Source organism: Malaclemys terrapin, chromosome 12 (genome assembly GCF_027887155.1).
Source record: "Malaclemys terrapin pileata isolate rMalTer1 chromosome 12, rMalTer1.hap1, whole genome shotgun sequence".
NCBI lineage: Eukaryota > Metazoa > Chordata > Testudines > Emydidae > Malaclemys > Malaclemys terrapin.
The window spans coordinates 4,435,349-4,456,621 of NC_071516.1; the positions used below are offsets into that span (position 1 = coordinate 4,435,349).

Here is a 21,273-nt window from a genome sequence, read left to right on the forward strand (position 1 = left end):
TGCAAACATCCGTCCCCCCAGGTGCGGCTGTTGGCCGTGGAGTGATAGGGAGACAAGGATACAGCGCAACTCACGGCTCCCCCAGCGCTCCTCCTTCCTCTCGCTGGGACAGCAGGACAGCGCCTGCGGCCTCAGCCCTGGCCTGCCCTTGCCTTTCAGAGCGTCTAGCAGGACACGCTGCTACTTGTCCCATCCCCACGCAGGCCTGTGCCCTCCTAGTTGCTGTACCGTGTCCCAGGACAGACTGGCGACGGTGGAGAAGGGATCGGAGCATTTTCAACCCCGGAGCCAGATTCAGGGTGATAAAGCTCATATTTACAGCTCCTCCTGGGTTTATCTGGGAGCTGCACGGGGATTAGACCCAGTTACCAGCACTGGGGGGTTGGGTCTAACCACCAACAGCGATGCTGCAAGAAAACTGGAGAAAATCTTTATTTTGTTCATTATAAAATCTAACATAAGTTACATAGGCAAATATTTAAATTAAAATAAATTAACTCGGCTCTAAAGTAGGACACGTGCCTGTGCACATACAGTCCGCTAGGATTTGCATTTCTTCCTTTTGAAAAAATAGGCCCTAGACTTCAAACGCAACAGCTGAAAAAATATTTATGCCCTAGGGGAAATCTCTTTGGAAATGTACAACAGAAGAGTAAGGTGCGGTCGCAAAGCTGCCTCGGCTCCAGGGTGGGGTCTCATCTTCTAACCCAGGGCAGGCAGGGGGGTTTGCTAAGTGTCCAAGGTGTCATCGCTCCAGTCAGGGGGGGCATCGGTCCCGAAGTAGCGATCTCCAAAATTCCCTAGGGCATGGGGGCGAGGGGCAGGGAGAGAGAGACACGCACACACAAGGCGTCAATGTGAAGTTACACACGGAGATCGGTGCTGCTGGAATGCCGGACACCCTTAACTAGGGTGACCAGACAGCAAGTGTGAAAAATCAGGACAGGGGGTGGGAGGTAATAGGAGCCTATATAAGAAAAAGACCCCAAAATCCGGACTGTCCCTATAAAATCGGGACATCTGGTCACCCTACCCTTAACCCAGCCGGGTGGGAACTACACCCGCTTCCCAAAGAACACGGACGATTGCTCTGACACCCCGTGGGAGACCCCCCTCCCCACCGGGACGGCGTGCAAGAACAGAGGGGCTGCTGGGCCGCCCACGTGCTCTGCTCTCCCACATGGGCACGGGAGGGCCAACCAGCGCCCACAGGGCAGGGGGCGTCAGTTTCTGTCACTTGCAAATCGAAGGTGGAGAAGACATGCTGAATGAGGAGACAGCGGTGGGATCAGAGCAACCTGCTTTATTTCCCCTTCTTTTCGTCATACCCTGTTGGCGATCGCTGCCAGCAGCCCTTCCCTTCTGCTCCAGCAGGCACGGCGCTCGTCAGAGAACGCCCTCCTCGAGAGCTGGGCAATCGCCCCGGCCTGCCACGGACCAGGGATCAGCCAGTCCCCTGTCCAGCTCTGCAATGCCAGCCTCTTAGACCCAAGCTGGCTAACCCTACGGCTAATGCTGTCCCTGCTGTCTTCTCCTTGTAGACTTTGCCCACAGCGGACTCTGGAGGGGCTGGCGTTCCCGTGCGCTGCCTGGGGAAGAGGAGGCGAGCCTGTCCTTGGTTAAAGGCTGCATGCTTTTGTAACAAGGCTCTGCAGGGCAGGGCGAGCTCCCCTCACCTTCCTGGGGCTGGCCAGGTGCTCCTGACCAGCCAACCCACCCCAGGCAGGTTCCGGAGCCTGTTCCTGGCGGGTACTCACCGATGCCGGGGATGATCCGGAAAAGGTTGTTCACCTTCTTGTCCACTGCCGTTGTGATTATCTTCACCTGGGGGAAGGCGTAGGCCACCGAGTGGACGCCCATCTCCGCCATCAGCAGAGAGAGAAGGAAGATTTTGTCCTCGGGGACGTCGTGATCCTATGAGAGAGTTGCGGTGTGAAGGCGGGGGAGGGGCCATGACACCGCTCTGGAGAGACCCCTCCTCCTTATGCACAGACCGCGGCGGTGCAAGGGTCTGTATGCCCCTCCTCCCCCAGCCCCAATACGCCCCAGCCCTGACTTGGAGAGACCCTTGGTCTCCCACCCCAAAGGGCCAACACTGTGATTGGGCCCCTGCCCCCAGGGACTGAGAGCAGCCCCCTTCCTGGCACCCCAGGACCCGATCTCCCTGCTGGGCTGGGGACACCGGGAACCAAGTCTCGGGAAGGAGCTGGCTTGCGTTGGACGTGAATTCAGTTCCTGAAGGGCTTGTCCCCCAGTGGAGGGTGACTATGAGTGTCTGGCCGCGAAGGTCACTACAGCTTGCACCACGCCAGCCAGCCTCCTTCCTCTTTTCACTTAGTTTACTTGGACCCCAGGATTCTGCATCAGAGCGCTGGGCTGGACCCACCGCCTCCCCAAGTTCCCAGCACCCCCAGGACTGCTCCGGGGTTTCCCTGTCTGAACGGAGACGGGCCCCCCGCCATCCTTCCTTACCAGCAGCACTCTCACGGCCATCATGGCCGCCGCGCCTGTGGAGACCGTGCAGTCCATCAAGATCACGTGATCTTCACTAATGTCCTTCGGCAACCTCAGGTAGTGGAGCTGGGTGAGGGACAGACCCGAGAGAGATTTGGGAAAAGCTCTGCTCACCCTCAGAACAGCTCTGCTCACCCCTCCCTTAGCTGGGCGGGGCATGCGCCACCTGCCGCAGGGTGTCAGCAGCGCCCACTTACCCCGTTGCTGGCAGGATTACTGGGCTGAATCGGGTACCGGCTGCTGGCCTATTACCGGACCCTTTGTTTACGAGGCAGCTGCTGCTAAAAGGCTAGCCGGGCACGCACCGCAGCAGTGGGCTGCTGCTAGAACACCTAGTGGAGAGCATGCATTTAAAAAGCCCCAACGACCTCGGCCCAATTTTCTTGAATGGCGAGTGCACCAACAGGTGCACGTTTCAGTGCCTCACTGGCACGCCTGGTTACCTTCCTGCCACACTCAGCGGCGGCCGGTGTACGTGCCGCTGGCTAGACGTCTAGCCGGTCACTGCACGTGCAACTACATAGGCAGTTTTGCACAGACAACCGTGAAAGCCTTCGCTTGAAGTCAGACATTTTGGGCCTCAGTGACCGACGAATGCTCATTAAATATGAAAGCCAGCTACCAACCAGCCACCTCCCGACGAGACCGGCTGTGGCCAGCAGGAATGAACGAACTGATTGTAATTACTCGGCACGCGGCAGCGTTAGGGATCCCGGCGACAGAGAGTGCTGCGGCGAATGGTCCCGGGTCGCAAGGCGCCCTCGGCCTTTACCTCTGGCTCTCCAGTGTTGCTGTTGGTCTGGATGAGGATGGTGCCGATTCGGACGTCCTTGCACACGGCTCGGAGCGCCGGCTCCATGGTCTCGCCTGCTCTCAGGATAGACACACCTGTGATCTGCCACAGAGAGCGGGGATGAAGCGGCCACGCGGGGCCCCTCAAATGCTCCTGGTCTCTGGTCTCCAAAGGAACTAGCCCTAGCACGGCTCTACAGCAATTTTGGATCCAGAGGCCTCAAAGCGCTTCACAGCATCAGGTAAGATCATTAGCCCCACTTGATCAATGGGGTCCTGGGCCTTACCTGAGGTCAGTTTAAGAGCTGTGTGCAGAACGCAGCCCCCAGGCCTGGTCCCTGCTCCCGTTTGCCCAGGCCAGCAATGGGACTGAGCCATGCACAGCCGCATCTCCTCCAGCAGTGACAGGGTTAAGCAGCTAGCTCCTCACAGCTACCACCCAGACACAGCTGCCTCCCCGACAGGGAGGATGAGAAGAGGAGCGATGCGGAGCACCCACCTCGGTAGTGCCACTTAAGCGCCTGACCTGACTAGTCACTGCTATAAATTAAGCTGTAGACTGCAGAATCCCGTGGTCTCTACAGCCCAGCAGCCAGCCCGCCAGCCCCCTGGAGCAGACCCAGCTAGTCCAGATGCTGACGAGGGGCCTGATCAAAGGCCCATTAAGTCCGGGGGAGTCTTCCTGTTGACTTCAATGGGCGTAGGATCTGGCCCCACTGAGTGCAACTGAATCCAGCCTTTCCCTTCCCCTTACCTGCTTCCCACTGTAGGATCTCCCTTCGTAGTCCTCTCCCTGAGGGGTCTGGACAATGCAGCTCTAGAGAGATCACAATGCAAGCTTTAACACGGGCTCAGACCGCCAGGGCACAAAAGCCACAGGCTGGTGAACCACGGACAGTCATGGAGCCAGGCGATCAGGGGAGGTGCTTGAGCCCTGGACACCAGCTGTGCAAGCCAGAGAAGGCCCCTTACTCAGGTGGGGAGAGGTCCAGCTGCCTTAGAAACATGGCTGCACCTGCTCTCTGCTCCCAAGGCCGAGCAACGGACGCGCCCCTGTGCTATACAATTACCCACCCCACAGCAGCAGCGACGGTGGAGACGCAGCTTTTGGGGGGAGGAGGGGGAGAGGCAGTCCAAGACCATGGAATGACACCCCCCTGGAAACGAAGGACCATCCCAACCCTCCCTCCCCACCTTCCGTACCAAGGGCAAGGTGCATTTCTTTGATCTGCCTTCTATAACATACAGGCGAGAGAGAGACAGAGACAGTGTGCGTGTGTGTGTGTGTGTGTATATCTATCTATCTATCTAAAATCACACCCACCCACCCACTGCTAACACAAAACATGCCCCTGCATACCCTTTCCTTCCTGGGGAGGAGGTGAGAACAAACCACGTGACAGCTGTCAGTCACACTGCTGGAAGGTGTCTAGACACTACGGGGATGAGTGTGGTATACAACAGAATAGGGTCCCATCTCTGTCTGACCTAGGGGAATCATTTATTTTTAGCCTTTTCCACGAGAGGGCAAGTCAGAGAGAAGCAGGGAAGGCTCCAGGGGCAAACGCAGTCCTCCCCTTGTCCTCCCAGACTTGGATCAGAAAGGAGAGAACAACGGGCTTTCCCCTCCATCCCCTCGTTCCCTGTACGTACCCGGAAAGGCAGAAACGACAGCGCGTGCTCGATCAGCAGCCGCATCAGCCTCTTGGAGTAGAAAATGAACTCGTCGCGGCTGGTCTCCTTGTCGCTAACGGGGAGGGGAGAAAGGCACGTCCGTCACCGAGAACTCTCCAGGAGACGCTGACTGTGGGTCAGAGGCTGCCTGAAGGGCGAGGCAGGGTCGCATAGGATGGAAAAGGTGGACCAGATACACAGGGCAGGTTTCTCAGCCTCCTCCCAGGTAGATGCAGCCGAGGACCTTGACCCTCTCCAGGCCCCTTTACCGGGAACTGCGCGATATTGGGTCATCCTGCCCCACCCCAGGTTGTAGTTTTGTTGCTGGGACATAGGCACTTTTGCAAAGGGGCGCTCCAAGGTGGAGCAATCGCCCTGGCCCAGATCTCCTGGGTTCTAATCCTAACTCCGCCGCGCTCTTGCTGTGGGGCTTTGGGCAGGTCTCCTACCTCTCTATGCCTCCGTTTGTGTCTGTACAGCAGGGACGGTACCCAGCTCTTGGGGTGGTGGTAGGAACAGCTGTTCACGGCTGTACAGGGCACTGAACAGGCAGCCGCTCATACGGGTTGACATTACCCTATTTCAAATGGATGATTCTAGGAAGCGGGTGAGAACTGCCCAGCCCGACTAGGGTCTCTGGCCCGGGGCAGGATTTTTTCTCTTGGGGGGGCCCTACGAGTGGGAGATGTCAAACGCCCAGACCAAGGTTGGATGATGCTAAAGGCCCCCAGGCCCTTAGCCTCAGCCATTCCAAATGCGAGGTGGTGCGCTTACCGGATGATGGTGTGCATGCCGCGCACTTGCGGGGTACTCTTCAGCACGCTGAGGGTCCGAGGAAGGGGATGGCACTGGTGGGCAGAGGCCAGCGCTGCCCTGGAGACCAACACAACACCACAGCTAGGTGAGCGCCCGTTCACGCACATAAGCAGTCATCCAGCCAAACCCTAAGGGCAGCACCCAAGGCCTGCAGCCCGGGTGGGGGAGGAAGACACCCAAGGTAACAACGGGGTTGTTAACGACACTAATGAGAAGCCACGTCTAGAATCCCGGAGCCTTCGCATCCCACCAGCCCACAGCTGGGATGTTAAGGCTCCAACTGGCTGCACCAACATATTTACCATCCAGGATGTGCCAGTTACTGTCACTGACCAGTTGTGTCAGGAGAGATGAAGCTTCTCCATAAAACATATCACACTCCTGCTGCTCATCGGTCTCATTTGCTTCCTTTGCTCTAATTCACTGGATGGATCCCTCAGTCAATCAATGAGGAAGGGAAAGCTATGGCAACCACTCAGGAGTAAAGTATCTCAAATTTGACCCCATAAAAGGTGCTTCTCAGAGCAAATATTTTCTGGCACGTCATGAGAAACAGGGTACTTGGTCAGGGTGTCCCATTCCCATGCACTGGCTGACACTTTGATCCCCTGAGATTAACGGCACCCCTTGGGATGCACGATTGTTCTAGGAAGGGTTTGGTGTGGGAGCTCTGGTACATTCAGAGACAGTTTCATGGTTACAAAATTAGGAATAGTCTCAAGACGCTTCATAGCTGGACAGGGCTGGCGGCTGGGGTGACTCATCTCTGGATGACAAATCAATTAACATTGCTGGGCGCAATGCCTATTCCTGGATCAAGGAAATGCCATTGATAATGGGTTCCCATTAGCCGCCTCTCGATGTCTGAAAGACGTAGTAAAGGCACGTCTCTGGCTGGAAAGGATGAACCAATCAGCCTTGCACGTGAGGAACACTGGACTCAGACAGCTGTGCATTGGGTCACACACAAAAATGACGGCAACTGGTTCAGAAATATATTGCAGGAAGGAAAAGATAAAAGCACCAGCCAGGTAAAGATTTAGTAGAGAACCACCCTGGTTAATTAATGCAACTCACACAAGCAAGCCAGGAGGAGGAAGATGACTAGGTAGGGATTGAGGAGGAGGGGCATGGCAACCAGATTCCTCCATCTACCCAGTCATCCTCTGGCCTCGGCTAAAACAAATGCAAATCAAGACGCAAGCAAAGCCCGTTGAGCGATTGAGGGGTTTGTGCTTATTCCACGAGCTCCTGTTTTGATTGTTAAAAACCAAAGAGATGTTTCTTTATGGAAACAGACGCTCTCTGCGCTCATGACACCAGGGCTGTAGACTGCCTGTGAACATGCTGCACGTGTGGGCATGCAGGGATCCACCCTCCTGCATCAGCTGATTACGGAGAAAGGCTGTAATAGGTTCAGAGGAGGGTGTGTGTGTGTGTGGGGGGGGAAGATGTGGGGGAGATTCCACTCCCCAGATAGAGGGTAGAAATTTCGATGGCAGGAGCCAAGCTGGGAAAGGGCATTTGTGAAATACTTTGAGGGGAAATCGGAATACACCCCCACCAAGGGCGGAGAGACCCAGTGTGCAGGAAAACTGTGCTCCCCTTTAGAAAGGGGGTGCATGGGGTGCACTCAGTTCTAGGGGGAGGCTTTGCAAGAGCGTTCTCCAAAATGCCACCCCGGCATCACTTGTGCTCTGAAACAAGACGAACCCCTCAAAACCTCGGGGGCGGGTGGTCAGCCAAACAAGCTGCACTCGGTTAGCAAGGAAGAACCCCATGTTAGTCTCCCTGGCACCCTGCTTGTGTCCCACCCTTCCCCATGCCCACCGCGAGGCTTCGCCACCAGCAAGAGGCTCCTGCAAGTCCCCTCCTCGTGCTGCTGCTCCAGGCTTCCGCGGGGCGATCTGAGGGAGGCTGTCCCACCCCGGCCTCGCTAGAGGCCCTCACTCTTCGGAAGGACCCAATCCTGCATCCATGTCCCATGGGGAATGGCTGCAGGATCGGGCCCACAAACAGGTTTTGACTCGGCCCACACTGGCCTGAGAGGGGGAGAATGGTATGTGTGTGTGTGTGGCAGGGGGAGGGTCGAGAGGGATAAAAAACAAACAAAAAAAGGAGAAATCATCAAACCAGCTGGAGCCAACATTCTGTGTCACAAAACAAGAGCAACGGGCTTGGGGCGTCTCCAGCATGCCTCCCTCCCGGGAGAATGGGCTGCCGCGCCCACAGCACCGCTGGGGCAGGGATAACCGTGCCCTGCCTTTACACAGCCCCTGGATCTCAAAGCGCGTCACAGCCTGACCCGAAATACAGGGCTCTACGCACCCACCACCTGGAGGGAACGAGGCAGTTCTGTGGCAGGGCCCAGAAACAGCAGATAAGGGTGGCAGATCCAACCGCAGGGCACCTACAGTGGATGGAAAGCTCCCAGAGGTGGAATTTGAAGAGGCCACTAGGACAAGCGACCTCGATCCCCGGGAAGAGTCCCATGGGCTCCTCAGACAACTCCCCCGGGGTCAGGACCTTAGCTTCGCCTCTCTGCTGAAAGACAGCGCTCAAGGCTGGCAAAACTGCTGGACGAGGGCCAGCGGTAACGGCTCCCGTGCGGAACAGCCCACTTTTTTGTTGTGAGGCCTGGCAGAGGATTCACCAATAACCCTGCCAGCTGCAGGACCTACGTGCCACACGCCAGGGAACTGCACCTTAAGGCTCTGCCCCCTGAGGATGGTGCGCTGGCCTCAACTCGGCATTTGCAGACTCATTGGGACCCAGGCCTTAAAGCGAGGCGTGTGGTCAGCACTGTCACAAGCCACAAACCGAACGGCCCTGTGCGGGTTGCAAAGGCCCTCCGAGGTCACGGCTCTCTGCTGCCCAAGCCCTTGTATCCGATCCAAGTGCTAGTCACTGCCACCCTCCCGCTCTCCGCCCCCACGCACACTGTGGTACATCAGTGTGTGCCACACCAGAGAGGATCAGCCCAGGTTGTCTTCTCCAGCACCTACACAAAACACCAAGACACAGTCCTCGGATGCCACAAGTAGGCATAACACAACCAGGAACACCCCTCCTACACCACCGAGCTGTGAACAGGCCCAGGAGAAACTTATCTTGTCACCAACGTTTCCATTTGTTCCTGAAATGCTTGCACTTTGCTTTCCAGGCTGTGACAGCAGAGGAACCCCTTGGGTGCATGCAGCCCTATACCACTCTGTGGGGTGAGAGTCAGACCAGGCATTAGTTGCTGTGGAGCTCATGGCAAACAATCCCCCAAAGCAATGGTGGGACTAGACACCTCATGCTCTGGGGAATTCTCCAGGTTCAGCAGAGGGGGAAGGATGATTCAGTGGTTGGAGCAATACCCTAAGACTTGGGGGGTGGGGGAGAGAGTCAAGTCCCTGCTCTGCCACAGACTTTCTGCAAGACCATGGGCAAGTCACTTAGCCTCTCTGTGCCTCAGGTCCCCATCTGTACAATGGGGATAATAGCACTGCCCGGCCTCCCAAGGGTGTTCTAAAGAGAAATATATTAATGACTGTGAGGTGCCCAGATACTATGGCGATGTGGCCATATAGGTACCCAAGACCGATAGCCCCATACTCTAATTCTCAGGAGGTTCTGGGGTGGGGGGTGGGGGAGGTTTCCTTTCAGTTCAGCTTAAAGAACATCACCCTTGTAGGAACCTGCACATGCTCCCTCTCTGTGCACCCCCATGTTCAGCATGCAGCCCTAGCTCATCCCCCGTCACCCTGCAGCTCCCATGGTTAGTATCAAACTCAAAACACTGCAAGTGCTCCTCACATATCCCAGCGTAGCTTCCTCTGTTCACCAGATGGGAGGGACGTTCAGGGAGAGACAAAGCAGGAAATACAACAAGGGTTTAAAGGGGAGGGAAAAAAAGGAGAAAGCATTTTAATTAGTCAAAGGACTGGGGAGAGGCAGGGGAGAGCCATGATCTGTATTAACTTCAAACAGTAACAGTTGGATTCGATCAACACCTGAGCCATCAGGGAGAGATCCTTCAGCAAGGGTCTTTTTCACTGAACCTGTGTTTGCTTAACAGATTGTCTTAGATGTGCTGCCCTCTGCTGGACAGTCTCCAAGGGGCCCCCCCACAGCACTCACACCAACCTAGCACGGGGGAAAATGAAAGCGTTATGTCCCTTGTGCATTCAATGGAGCGAGGCCCCAGTCCCAGCCGCTGCCTTGGCAGAGAAGCGTGATGCCACAAAAGCCGGACTGGCAGGAGTCTGTTGTGCCCTCCAAGACTTGCACACCTTGCTTCCACTGACGCTAACAGGCGTTGGCGTCCCCTGACTCCTCTGCATGGAGGAGAGACCAGACCCCGCATCCAGGACTCGGTGCATTCCCACGATCAGAGAGAGAAGCCTTTGTTTACTCCAAGATCCCAGGAACTGGGAACGCAGGGGGAGGACACACAGCCTGTCGCTGTTGGCACATGCAAACAGGCACAAGATGTGCCCACCGACCTGCTTACCAGGCCCACGAGGGGACACAAGCACTCACACTTGGGTCGCAAGTGCCTCTTGCGAGAGGCCCAGTTAAAGATTTGGCCTGGGCCGGACAAGTACATCTTGTGCAGAGATGGGCCTGAAGTGGCTGCCCGACTTTGGGACAGTCACAACTCAGAACCCAACTCCACAGCCCAAGCTCCTCTCCCAGCGGGATGGGAGCTGAGTTGAGTACATTACACATTTGCATGCGCACGGCAAGAGCATTTGACGTTCCTCGGAGAGGCACTCACAATCCGGCCCGCTGAACAGAACTCGGCACACAAGGGGATCGCAAACGGGGCAGCGAGAACAGCTCAGCAGCTTGCAGGGACAAGAGCTCACGCTCTCGCTCGACCCTGTGCTTGAGAACGGTGGACTGGCCAGGCTTTGGGGGGGGGGGGGGGGGAGGGGGACCTGCAGGAGTTTGTCCCTCTTTGCTGGCTTGGCTCTCAGCCATCCTGCGGGTGAAGCAGGTGAGCAGAATTTCCTCTCCCCCCTTCGCTGTGGCTGGCCAGCAATGGAACATTCAGCCAAGCAGCCGTGAGCAGGTCGAGAAAATGTCTCACTTTGGAAACTTATTTCCCTCCCCAGAATGAAAGCTTCAAGGGGGGGCGGGGAGAAATGAAAGCAAAAGAAATATGGGGTGACCGTCTCTCAGAAAGGCACGGTGAACACCACCAGCTCTTTGTTGTACATGCAATCAGACAGGAAGCAGACAAGAGACAGCCAGCTACAAAGAAGCTAATGTAGGTAAGGCATTTCAAACACGTACGGCAGCTGGCTTTTAACGGCTGACATTTCAAACAAGGACTACTACACTGTGCCACGGCTTGATATTTAAAGACACAACTGGCAAAGGGCACATGGAGGTGATCTAGACCTGGGGAGGGGAAGTATCGATTGACAACGGTGAAATCATCTTCGAGAACACCCGTTTTTAGAAGCAAGTCCAGTTCTCAAACAGCATGGCGGAAGGGAAAACAATGGATAAAGGCATCACCGAAAGCATCACACTTCAACGCAAGCAAGCAGACTCCGGGGTCTGTTCCTACTGGTGTTAATGGGAACTGCATGTGTGGGTACGGTGTCTGCACACGGATGGCTCAGTGGGTTGCAATTTCAGACAGGAAACACACCTCCAGGTGTGAAACTGAGAAGTCGAATGTCCAGCGATTATTACAATTTTCTTTAAATGAGTGAGAATTTGGATGCATCAGCAATTAACCCTGTTAACATCCAGTTAGATGTATCAACAGTTCATCCTTGTAAGTTACCCAGTCATTACACACTGGGCTTAGAATCAGCTCACCTCCATAATACTTAAAAAGTTCCATTGACAAAGTGCTAGAAAGGGGCCAAAGCGATGGAGTTGGAATCTGGATTCCTACCCAAATTTACCTACAGTTTGTGTGGAAGGTAGGTGAGCCTGGGCCCAGATCCGACATCTGGGTTTTTCTCTACCAGTTACAGATTATGCATAGCTTCACCAACACAGCATTTGAAAGGCACCGACATTAGAATGAGGGATTTTGGTATTCATTATAAGCCATTGAGAACTGAGGCTGGGGAGTTCGGTTAGTTGAAAAGCCCCATTTTTTTCAGGCACGTTTCACTGTTTTTGCACGTCCCCATCTATCAGCCCTGATCTGCTACCTAACACACATCTGTCCCTGGGTGGACAGGGTGCTGGAGACAGCTGACTTAATAAAAACCTTTGGGTTTCATCCGTTTAAACCAATGTTTGCAGGCATCTTCCAGCTCCCGACCTTCATTTTTTTCAGACTTTTACCAAAAAGGAAGCCTTGATTGAAATACATGATAAGAATTCTGAGGTTACCCAAGTGTTGTGGTTGTAGTTATTTGTGCAATTAAAGTGCTACAGCACTAAACTCTCCATTACAAAATCAGCACCGTTTTATTAATTTGTAGATTTTCAAGAGGCCTGGAAAAAAAGGCAAAATCAAGACTATGCGTGGTACTTTTTGGATTTCAGAACAATATCAGCTTGGGGGAAAAAATTAGCCTGTTACAAGTTATACATTTGTAACAGAAAATGAAGAGGTCTCCAAACCACTTTTCAAATTACACATTTGTAACAGAAAAATGTTCATGGTTGTGTCACTATATGCCGCCTTCAGCCTCGAATCTCCAAACACTTACGTACACGAGCACAGTTACCCGTAGGAGTAAAGTTACTCACGCGTAGAGATGTTTGCCACATTAGGCCCCGAGATTGTTAAAAGTGAAATTTTAACCAACCAATTTACTTGCTTGAAAATAACTAGGTTTGGGAAAAAACAGAAGCTTTTCTATTCATCCGAGGGTTTGTAAAAGCTTTTTTATGCCAAATGTAAACTTCAGGCCTACCTGAGTTACGTGTCTCTTTAAACAAAGATATACATCTAAGTGGAAACGCATTTTTAGAAATGCATCTTTTCGCCTCCCACAAAAATAGCTGAAATCTTCGCTGAATGCCTAATGGAAGGGAAAAAGCAGAAGCACCATCTACACGCTGATATTGTAACTAAATAGGTGTCTACTCTGTATATACACCTGGAGCTACTTAGTAATCGTATCTCCCACTATATTATTTGGTGGGTCCTGAAGTTATTCCCAGAGAGCTTGTCCTCCTGGATCAAAATGTGTATGTTACCACTCAGACTCAGTCGAGATCCCTTTGGGTGCTATTACCCCTGTGCCTTAGTCTCTCGCTCCCCAGGGCTGCCGCAATTCTCAAGGAACTTTGTTTAAACGGGGCGAGGCTCAGTTTAAATTTGGAACACAAGGCCCTGGTTTTCCTATGCTTTTCCAGCAGCCCCGGCTCAGATGAAGAGGTCTCCAAACCACTTTTCACATTAGTTGAAAAAAATCTGGTGAAAAATACCAAATGCTTTCCCATTCTGCAAGTCGGCAGCCTTGTGAACGTCTCGGATTCACCGAAGAATACGTTAGGCCTGGATCCAACGTCAGTGGGAGTTGGATTGGGTATGCGGTCAGGTCAGATGTTGGCCATAGAAACTGCAGATCCCTTCACTTACTATATATGCCCAGAGCTTAAAATATTGCCCTCCTGGCTGCACCTGAGTCTAAAGGGTGAGATGAACTCTACAGGTCTGAACTCAATGAGGAAGCTACTGGAGTCTGATAGAGACAGTGCAGCCCAAGCAGTGCCTGGCATTGGAAATGCCTCAGGTCACGCAGACAGGACAGAGTCATGAGGGTCTTACCTGACACTGAGTTCACGCTGCAGCAGTAACACAAAGACACAATGCAACCGGCATTAAGCATTGTCAAGCCCACGGGCATTTAGAGATGAAAAAAAAAAAGGGAAAAATAGGAATATTTTCCTGCTTTCACGTTTAGTCTTTCTCCCTCCACCCCCCAGGAAACCCCTCCCCCCCTCAAAACTCAGCATTCACAGGTTCTCCCCAAACAGCCGTCTGGGAAGGACCCGCATTTCTCACCCACTGTGAGGTTTATCTGAAAGAAAGTTTTGCTCTAATTTGCTTTTCCTGAGGCCTGTTCCCATAAGCAGCAGCTATCTCATCTCCATGGAAACCGGCCAGGTCTCGGACCCCAGCTATGAGTCAGTTCAGAGACTGCAAAACCAATTTCCATCTTGCTGTAGATACCAGTTCTTCTTCTGATATGACATGAGCGTTTCATACTTCTACAAGAAAACAGCTCCTCTGGCCCGGTAGCAAGATGAAATCTTGATTTCACAACCTCTAGACCTGCCATTATTGCAACTCTACAAATAGGGCCGTTTGCAGCAAAATATAGGGACCTCCTTTTAACTAGGAGAGGAGACATTTTTGGAGGGGCACACTCTAAGCAAGTGCTAACATATAGGAGCAGTGTCTCCTATAGGGACTTGCTGGCCTGTGTGGTATTGCATGCAGTCTCATGCACTGGGCTTCCAGGCAGCAAGTTGGCTGTAGCCGAGTGGAAGCTTAGAAAGGCCAATTGGAGTGGAGAACTTTATTTCCAAGTGCATCAGACTTCTGTGCGCATGTGCCCTTCTGGAGCGTAGCTATCTTGAAAAGCAAACGGATTCCAATGCCAAAAATCAAAGTGCAAAGAGACCCCTCCCCTGCCCCCAGCATATCCCCGAGTTAACATACAAAAGCTATATAAGAACCTAAGTGTTGTGGCGCTGAAATCACCAGTCTGCCCTTAATCTTCCCAGGGAAGCTAGGAACTGCAGCACGCAGGGTACGGCACACAACCTCGTACGCTGATCTGACACCCCCTCGAGTGCTCAGACGTAACCCACCCTCCAGAGCTGTTACACTCCAGTTAAGGGAGTCAAGATTTGTGAAAACTAGAGATGGCTGAGGATGTGGAAGTCGGACTCTGGATCCGACTTGGAGCCGGTTCACACTAGTGCTCCGGTGTGAGACTGAATCATGGCAGTTGGGCTGGATGCTGGTGAAAGGTCTCAGCTCCCGGGGGGGGGGTGGGGGGCAGATCTCAGCTGTTTTCACGAGGCTTCGACCAAGGTGGGGGGCGTCTGAATTGGATTTGAAAAACTGGCCTGTTCTGAGAGTTGTTCAGAGCCGGAAACCCAAGGGCTGCGCGTGCTTGGAGGGCAGGAACTGGTGGAAGAGAAGGGGCCAGAGCAATGCACTGGTGGGAGAAGTCAGGGCCTGGTTTGTGCTTAACTCCCTGGGGCTGCTGAGTTTCCTAGGCCTGCGGTTAGGAAAACTGTACCGGGGAGGAGGCATGTACAGTAGATTCCGGTTACTGGCAAACTCTCAGTTCCCAACAAGAAGTTGCTATTATCCAAGAGCGCCCAGTAAGGGACAGGCAGGTTCAAGGGGCTGCAGGCACGGAAGGAAGCACTGGGATGTGCCGAGCCCAGGGCCAGGGCAGGGCACAGCCCAGAGAACGCAGGGAGAGGTGCCATGCAGCTCTGCGGGCCCCCAGCACCCTTGTGCAAAGCTCCAGCATCCAGGCTGCAGCCCTCTGCCTTCAGCTTGTAGCATGCCACCATACAGAGGCAGGCCCGGCAGCAGCGGGAACGGGGATGCACGGCTTGCTCTGCCCAGCGGTAAGGCCAGTGCGGAGGGGCAGAGGGAGGAAGACTCGCCCGGTTGAGGAGAGGTCAGGAATCTCGATCATCGCCCCGCTGCTCTCACATGCGGCGCAGCACAGGGAGCAAATCCCAAGCCAAACGATACCCCGGCTAGGTGCTGGATGGTGTCACTAGCCACGCCACTGCCCCGGCTCTACCCAGGTGCTAAGCACCCGTATTGCCACCTCCCTGAACTGGCGCTTCCCAGCGCAGCCCTTACCTCTTCCAGCTGGCTGTGGACATGCTGGACGATCAGGTCAATGGCCACGGTGTTCCCGCTACCTTCAGTGCGCCAAGAACGAGAGAGAGACAGGGCGAGTTACAGGGACTCAGCGTCACGTCAGCACCATCTCTCTGGGGCCTGCGATTCTGAAACACGGGAACGCTGGGTCCCTGCCTTCCTGGACCCAAACCGGTAACTCTGCTCCCTGCCGGTTCAGCTAGTGGCAGGCCCAGGGCGTCAGCTGGGGTGAACTGAGGCAGACCCACCGACGTAACCAAAAACCACCCACCACACAGCAGCCCTGTTAGCTCCTTGGCAAGAGTTTGGCACAGCCAGCCAGCTCACCCTGGTGCCAACACATGCTCACAGGGAGTTACCAGGCCAATTAATCTTGATTGGGAGCCATCAAGAGCAGGGGCTACAGGGATGGGCAGCAGGGTCATTCAGTGTGCAGTTGGCATCAATGCCAGCTGGAGGGCAGAAGGGAATAGCCAGAGGCGACAGCAGAGGGAGGAGGTGCGGGAGTTGGCGTTCGTACTGCTCTGCTAAGGGACAACAAGTCACGGGATTTCTCAGCGCACCAACGTAACGAAGGAGGAAAGAGGCCGGCGGGAAGCGAGCCGTGCTGGGTACCTCGGGGCACAACGATGTCGGCCAGCCGCATGGTGGGCTGGATGTACTGGTCGAAGGCGGGCTTGACAAACTTGTTGTACTGCTTGATGACTCCCTCGATGTCCCGGCCGCGCTCGCCGATGTCCCTGCGCAGGCGGCGCACCAGCCGGATGTCCGAGTCCGTGTCGACAAATATCTTCATGTCAAGAAGCTGAAAGGAGACGGAATGCGCACACAGCGCGGGTGGATGTCACTCATGGGGGGTTATCAGGGCGGGGAAGCCGCAAGTGGAGACCTGCCCAGTCAAGCCAGCGAGAGGAAGGGGAGCTCTCCCTCTGCTGTTAGCAGATCCCCGATCCCCCTGTTGCTGTCACAGAGCTGAGGGCCAAGTTCAAGCCCCTTGAAGGGAGCTGGAAATCACCCACTGGGAAGTCACCGGGGTCCAAGCAGCCTTGGAAATCACAGCAGGGGAACTAAGATATGTCAGGGTAGCGCTTGGAGTCCTGCTGCACAAGCCTGCACCATCATGACAAAGGAACAGTCCCCCCCAGCTCCGGCCTCACCCAGCAGAAGGGAATCCATCACAATCTCCTCTTCTAGCGTGTGTTTTCCCTACAGCTCAACGGGACCATCGGCGGGAGATTGTAATTTACCTGGTAGTGAGGGTCTGCCACTGAAAAGGGGCCCATACAGCCAGAGCCGGTAATGGGTACAGGCACGAGAAGTTTGGTTCAAAGACCCATCAATGGGGGAGGGAAATTTTATACCTATTGTCACCCTTCTTTTGACACCAGTGTCAGCCCTCTGCTGAGCAACAGCTGATGTCAGGGCCTTGCAGCTCAGCTTCCCACTGGTATCAAAGATGTGGCATCTGAGTATACGTGTAACTTATACATATAGACCAGTCCTGGAACAGAGGTGGTCAGCCAGCATGCAGGGAGCAACTCTGTCTCAAGAGCCGATCTCAAACGGCTGCTTACACAACTTCCTCTCCAAGAACCACTTCCTCTATGCAGAACCGTGCAGAACAAAAAACCAACATCACAAGATACGTCTTCCCCAGGCTGAACATTTGCTTGCACACTAACAAAAATATCTTGGAAGACTCTGTGTAACAGTTTCACCTGCCCAACTAATATTAAATATATTTAGCCATGGCAGAATTTGATTTTTTTGGTATAATTTTCCCAGGTACTATTGATGTTTATTTTTAAGCTTTATATATTTTTATCTATTTTAATTTTCACAGTTGCAGGAACATATGGAGGGGTCAGATTAATTATTTAATGACAGCAGATGTTGAGATTCAAAAAGTTAAAGCTTTATAACTATGAAACATGAACTGTCAACATCACATGTCAAAACATACACGGTAAATATCCTTAAATCAAACTCTTGTAAGTTCTCAGGAAGCATTTTTCTTACTTTGTCTAGCTGTAAATTTCAATGATCATTGCTGGGAATATTTATTGTGTGTGTGTGTATATGGTGAAATTGACATTTACTGATAAAAATCGAATCCTTCCAAGCCTAAATCTTTCCCTAGCCTAGTGGAATGAACGGGTGACAGCCTCTACATTGTGAAATCTGAATATAGCCCTCCCACCCGTGCACCTTCAGAGACACCCATGAAGCGACTAGAAATCCAGGTCAACTGAGACAGTGTAGTTCCTGAGCCGGGAGCCCAGTCAGGATGGGCCAACTTTTCATTCTCCAGGCAAAGGCCCAGTCCATAGTCTGCCTGTGGAACTTACTGCCACAAGAGGTCAGAGAGTCCAATATAGCAACCGATTCTCTTTTTAAAGGGCTGGATACACTTGTGGCCAACATCCGGATCAATAAGGCGGGGGAAGGGGTAATCCAAGTTAAGCTTCGGGCACGCACTGCTCGTCATGGGTCTGGAGGGAATTCTGTCTATCCAGGTTTTTATTGGATCCTATCAGCATAGCCGCTGAGTACCCTCCCTGTCTCCTCCATACACAGCATTGCAGGACTCGCTAGGGCCCCTCCCCGTCCTGCAAAGAGTCAGGGATTGGCCATTTCCAGAGATAGGGCACCAGGCTTTATGGGCCTTTGGTCAACGCGGCCTTAATTAGCCACTTCCTGTACCTCAGCAGGTGCAATTCACACACCTATTCTCATGCCAGTCTGTTCTAAAACTCACGTGTACTAGTAGATCCCACTCTTTGGGCGGGGCGCTATTTCCCAAGCTCAAGGTTGGGGAGGAGACGAGAGTGGCTAGTGACAATGGTGGGGACTTATTCGGATGTGCCAGAATGTAACTCGTGGGCGCTGGCTGGCTAATGCTGGAAGTGGGCCAAACACAACAGGTCGCCCACAGCTGCTCAAAGTCACAGCCCTGCCTTTAAGTAGGAAAAGCAAGAACGAGCTACGTCTTCCCCAGGAAATACCCCTCTGGGGCTACGTCCACGCTTGGAGATAGGGGTGCGATTCCCAGCTCACGCAGACATGTTCCTGCTGGCTCCCATGAGCCGGCACGCTAAAAATAGTAGCGTAACCACGACAGCGAGTAGTGGCCTGGACTAGCCGTAAACCTGCCCAACCCCCCATGGGTATGCTCTCGGGCAGGCTAGCTAGCCCATCCGCCACTCTCTGCTGCCTGTTCGACCCCAGCCCCGTGGCCTGTAGCACGCTACTTGATGAGAACTAGGGCAAGTGTGGCTTTGTGAGCTGGGAATCACGCCCCTAACTCCAAGTGAGATTCCCCCAGCTGACCACTGGATGTCATTCTTGCTCCAGACGAGCAGATCGCGAGAGCGCATTGAGCAATAAAGCAAAGCTTCTGGATGAAAGCGGGCAGAGACATTCGGGTTTGTACACAGCTTGGCCTCTCCTGTTACATGTTTCATGTATTGCGTTAGGGCTCATAAAAAATAAGGAACCTGCAGCCCTGGCAAGGATCAGATAAGCTTGCAGTTGCTGGACCAGCTCATCCTAGCAAACGGACTGCAATGTGTAGAGACTAGGAGTGCAGAACTGTGCCAGACTTAGTGGTGTTTTTGTGCGGTGGACAATTGCCACCAGGAATTAGATTGTAGCCACTAAACTCATTACACCTGGTACCAAATCACCAGCCTCCACATCTCTACAGATGGGTTAGAGCATTAGCTTGTGTTTCTCCCAACGTCCTTCACCTTGGCTTTGTAATCGTTGGCAGCTGAAGCCCTTTGAGATCCTACAATAAACTTCCACAGCAACCAGGAATAGATCTTCTGAAAGCATCTATCTCCCTGGCCCCAGACATCAGAGACCATTAGGGGGAAGATTCCACCTTCCCTTCCTCTCTACACTGCGTGTGGATGGAGAGGCGTACAGCAAGGAACGCTCCTCTACCGCTCCTACTTTCCCAGCCAGGACACGAGACGAAGCCGTGAGACCCTCTTGGTTTTGCCTCTGCAGCCCAGCGTCCTTCTGAAGGACCTCTCTCACCTCCAGGAGCATCTTGTCCGCAAAAGCCATGATGCCTTCAAAGATAATCACGTTGGCGCCGTACAGCGTTTTCTGGGAGGAAACAGAAGGGAAATTGGTCAAACCCAATGCAGTTAGAAAGAGAACGAGAGGAGAAAAATACTCCACTGGAGGGAGAGATGATAAAGGAGCATGAAGTTCAGCATAACAGGAAGGATTTGAATGACCTGGGACTCCAGAGTCAATTAAGGCACCATTGCTGGGCCCCAACAAGTGCCGCTGGGTTACCAGACATGACAAGGGCACCCCCCTTACAGTAGAAACTGCGATGAAAAAGATCAACCCATGATCTATATCAGAGGGTCCAGCCCCTTCAGAGACACCATCCCCAGAGAGAGGATGCATCAGATCAAGGGAGCAGCAGCTGGCCTCCCATGTTTCCAGGCAAGAGATGAAGCTGCTTTTCAATTGATCGTCAAGCCAAGGAAGGAAGGAAAGAACTCAGCCTGACTGGGGATTGACCAAGCCCATTACGGAGACCTCTCCTATTATTCCTTATGAACACCAATCCCGAGACGGGCAACTCGCACTGCTTCCACTAAAGAGATGGTTTTTTCATTTCTCCTTCCCAAATCTCACCCACTCAGAGCTTTTCCATAGCAAATCTCTGCCTCCTCCCTCAAGACTGCAGATCCCATCCTCTCTGCAAGGAGGTCTGGATCGAATTCCCTTCAGACCTTCTCCATGCTATTCCTCGCATCGACGGCCGGGGTCAGTGTTGCATAATCTACGGCTCTCCCTACTGTAACGAATCGAGAGACAAGGGCTCACGCACGCACTCCTGCTCCTGTCCCTGGGCGGCTGGGACCAGAGACCTGCTTTGTCGGCTCCAAAACCATGGGATTCTACCACTTGAGCTAGTGGGGAACTCCCTTTGCTGCCAGTAGCAGTAGACCCTTTATCTTTTGTTTGCCAGCCACTAGATGCCAGCATCGCTCCCTCCCTTATACATACCAAGCCAGCCCATTTGGGGAGAGCACACTGCTGGGTTCCTACCAAGCCAGGCACCAGAAACAGACCCCATACTTCCCATACAGCAATGTGACCCCTAGGCAGGGATCTTGGGTTTTCAATCTATGGTGTTTGATGGGACTTTTAGTCTGAAGATGCAGGTGCATTATCCCTCTTCCCATCTCAGCATAGCCCCTCCGCCCCCAGCACACGAATCACCCCCCCACCCCCAGGCCCCATCAGGCCCTTTGTGTCCTCGTACCCATTCTTTCTTCCGGCTGTGGGTGGTGAAGTCGTAGATGGGGATTGTTACGCTCTTGCCTTGCTTGAGTTTCTTCAGGGTGGAGATGATCAAGTCAAAGTCGAAGGCGTCGGGGTGGTCGAAGTTAAAGTCGTTGCTGGCCGCCTGCTCCTGCTGCTGTTTGGTGAGCACCTAGCCGAGACAGGAGGGGGCGCTGCAGGGTTCATTGCCATACTATCCAAGCAGAGAGTGGCACAGCCTCAGCCGGGAGCCACCCGGGCAGTGCTACGGACAGTGCCGCGCATGGGCGGGCGCACGTCCCTGACGCACGAGAGAGCAGCACGATGGCCAAACTGTGAAGAATTGCCCT

At 53.6% G+C, this 21,273-nt stretch overlaps 1 protein-coding gene across 5 annotated transcripts in view; it reads right to left on the bottom strand.

Annotated features, from left to right (window-relative positions):
* Positions 1–414: 414 nt before the first annotated feature.
* Positions 415–21,273, bottom strand: part of UCKL1 (uridine-cytidine kinase 1 like 1) — a 42,391-nt gene continuing 21,532 nt past the window's right edge. For 3 of the 5 annotated variants that reach the window (XM_054046090.1, XM_054046093.1, XM_054046092.1), the window contains 12 exons: positions 20,925–21,095; positions 19,673–19,744; positions 16,244–16,433; positions 15,608–15,669; positions 9,598–9,617; positions 5,755–5,853; positions 4,960–5,053; positions 4,061–4,123; positions 3,287–3,409; positions 2,473–2,580; positions 1,758–1,914; positions 415–800 (listed from right to left, as the gene is read on the bottom strand). In XM_054046090.1, the coding sequence (XP_053902065.1) occupies positions 730–800; positions 1,758–1,914; positions 2,473–2,580; positions 3,287–3,409; positions 4,061–4,123; positions 4,960–5,053; positions 5,755–5,853; positions 9,598–9,617; positions 15,608–15,669; positions 16,244–16,433; positions 19,673–19,744; positions 20,925–21,095 (1,230 nt within the window). In that variant the 3' untranslated portion in view covers positions 415–729. Of the gene's footprint in view, positions 801–1,757; positions 1,915–2,472; positions 2,581–3,286; positions 3,410–4,060; positions 4,124–4,959; positions 5,054–5,754; positions 5,854–9,597; positions 9,618–13,537; positions 13,555–15,607; positions 15,670–16,243; positions 16,434–19,672; positions 19,745–20,924; positions 21,096–21,273 lie in introns of all 5 variants that reach the window. The other 2 variants (XM_054046091.1, XM_054046094.1) reach the window with 1 other exon arrangement.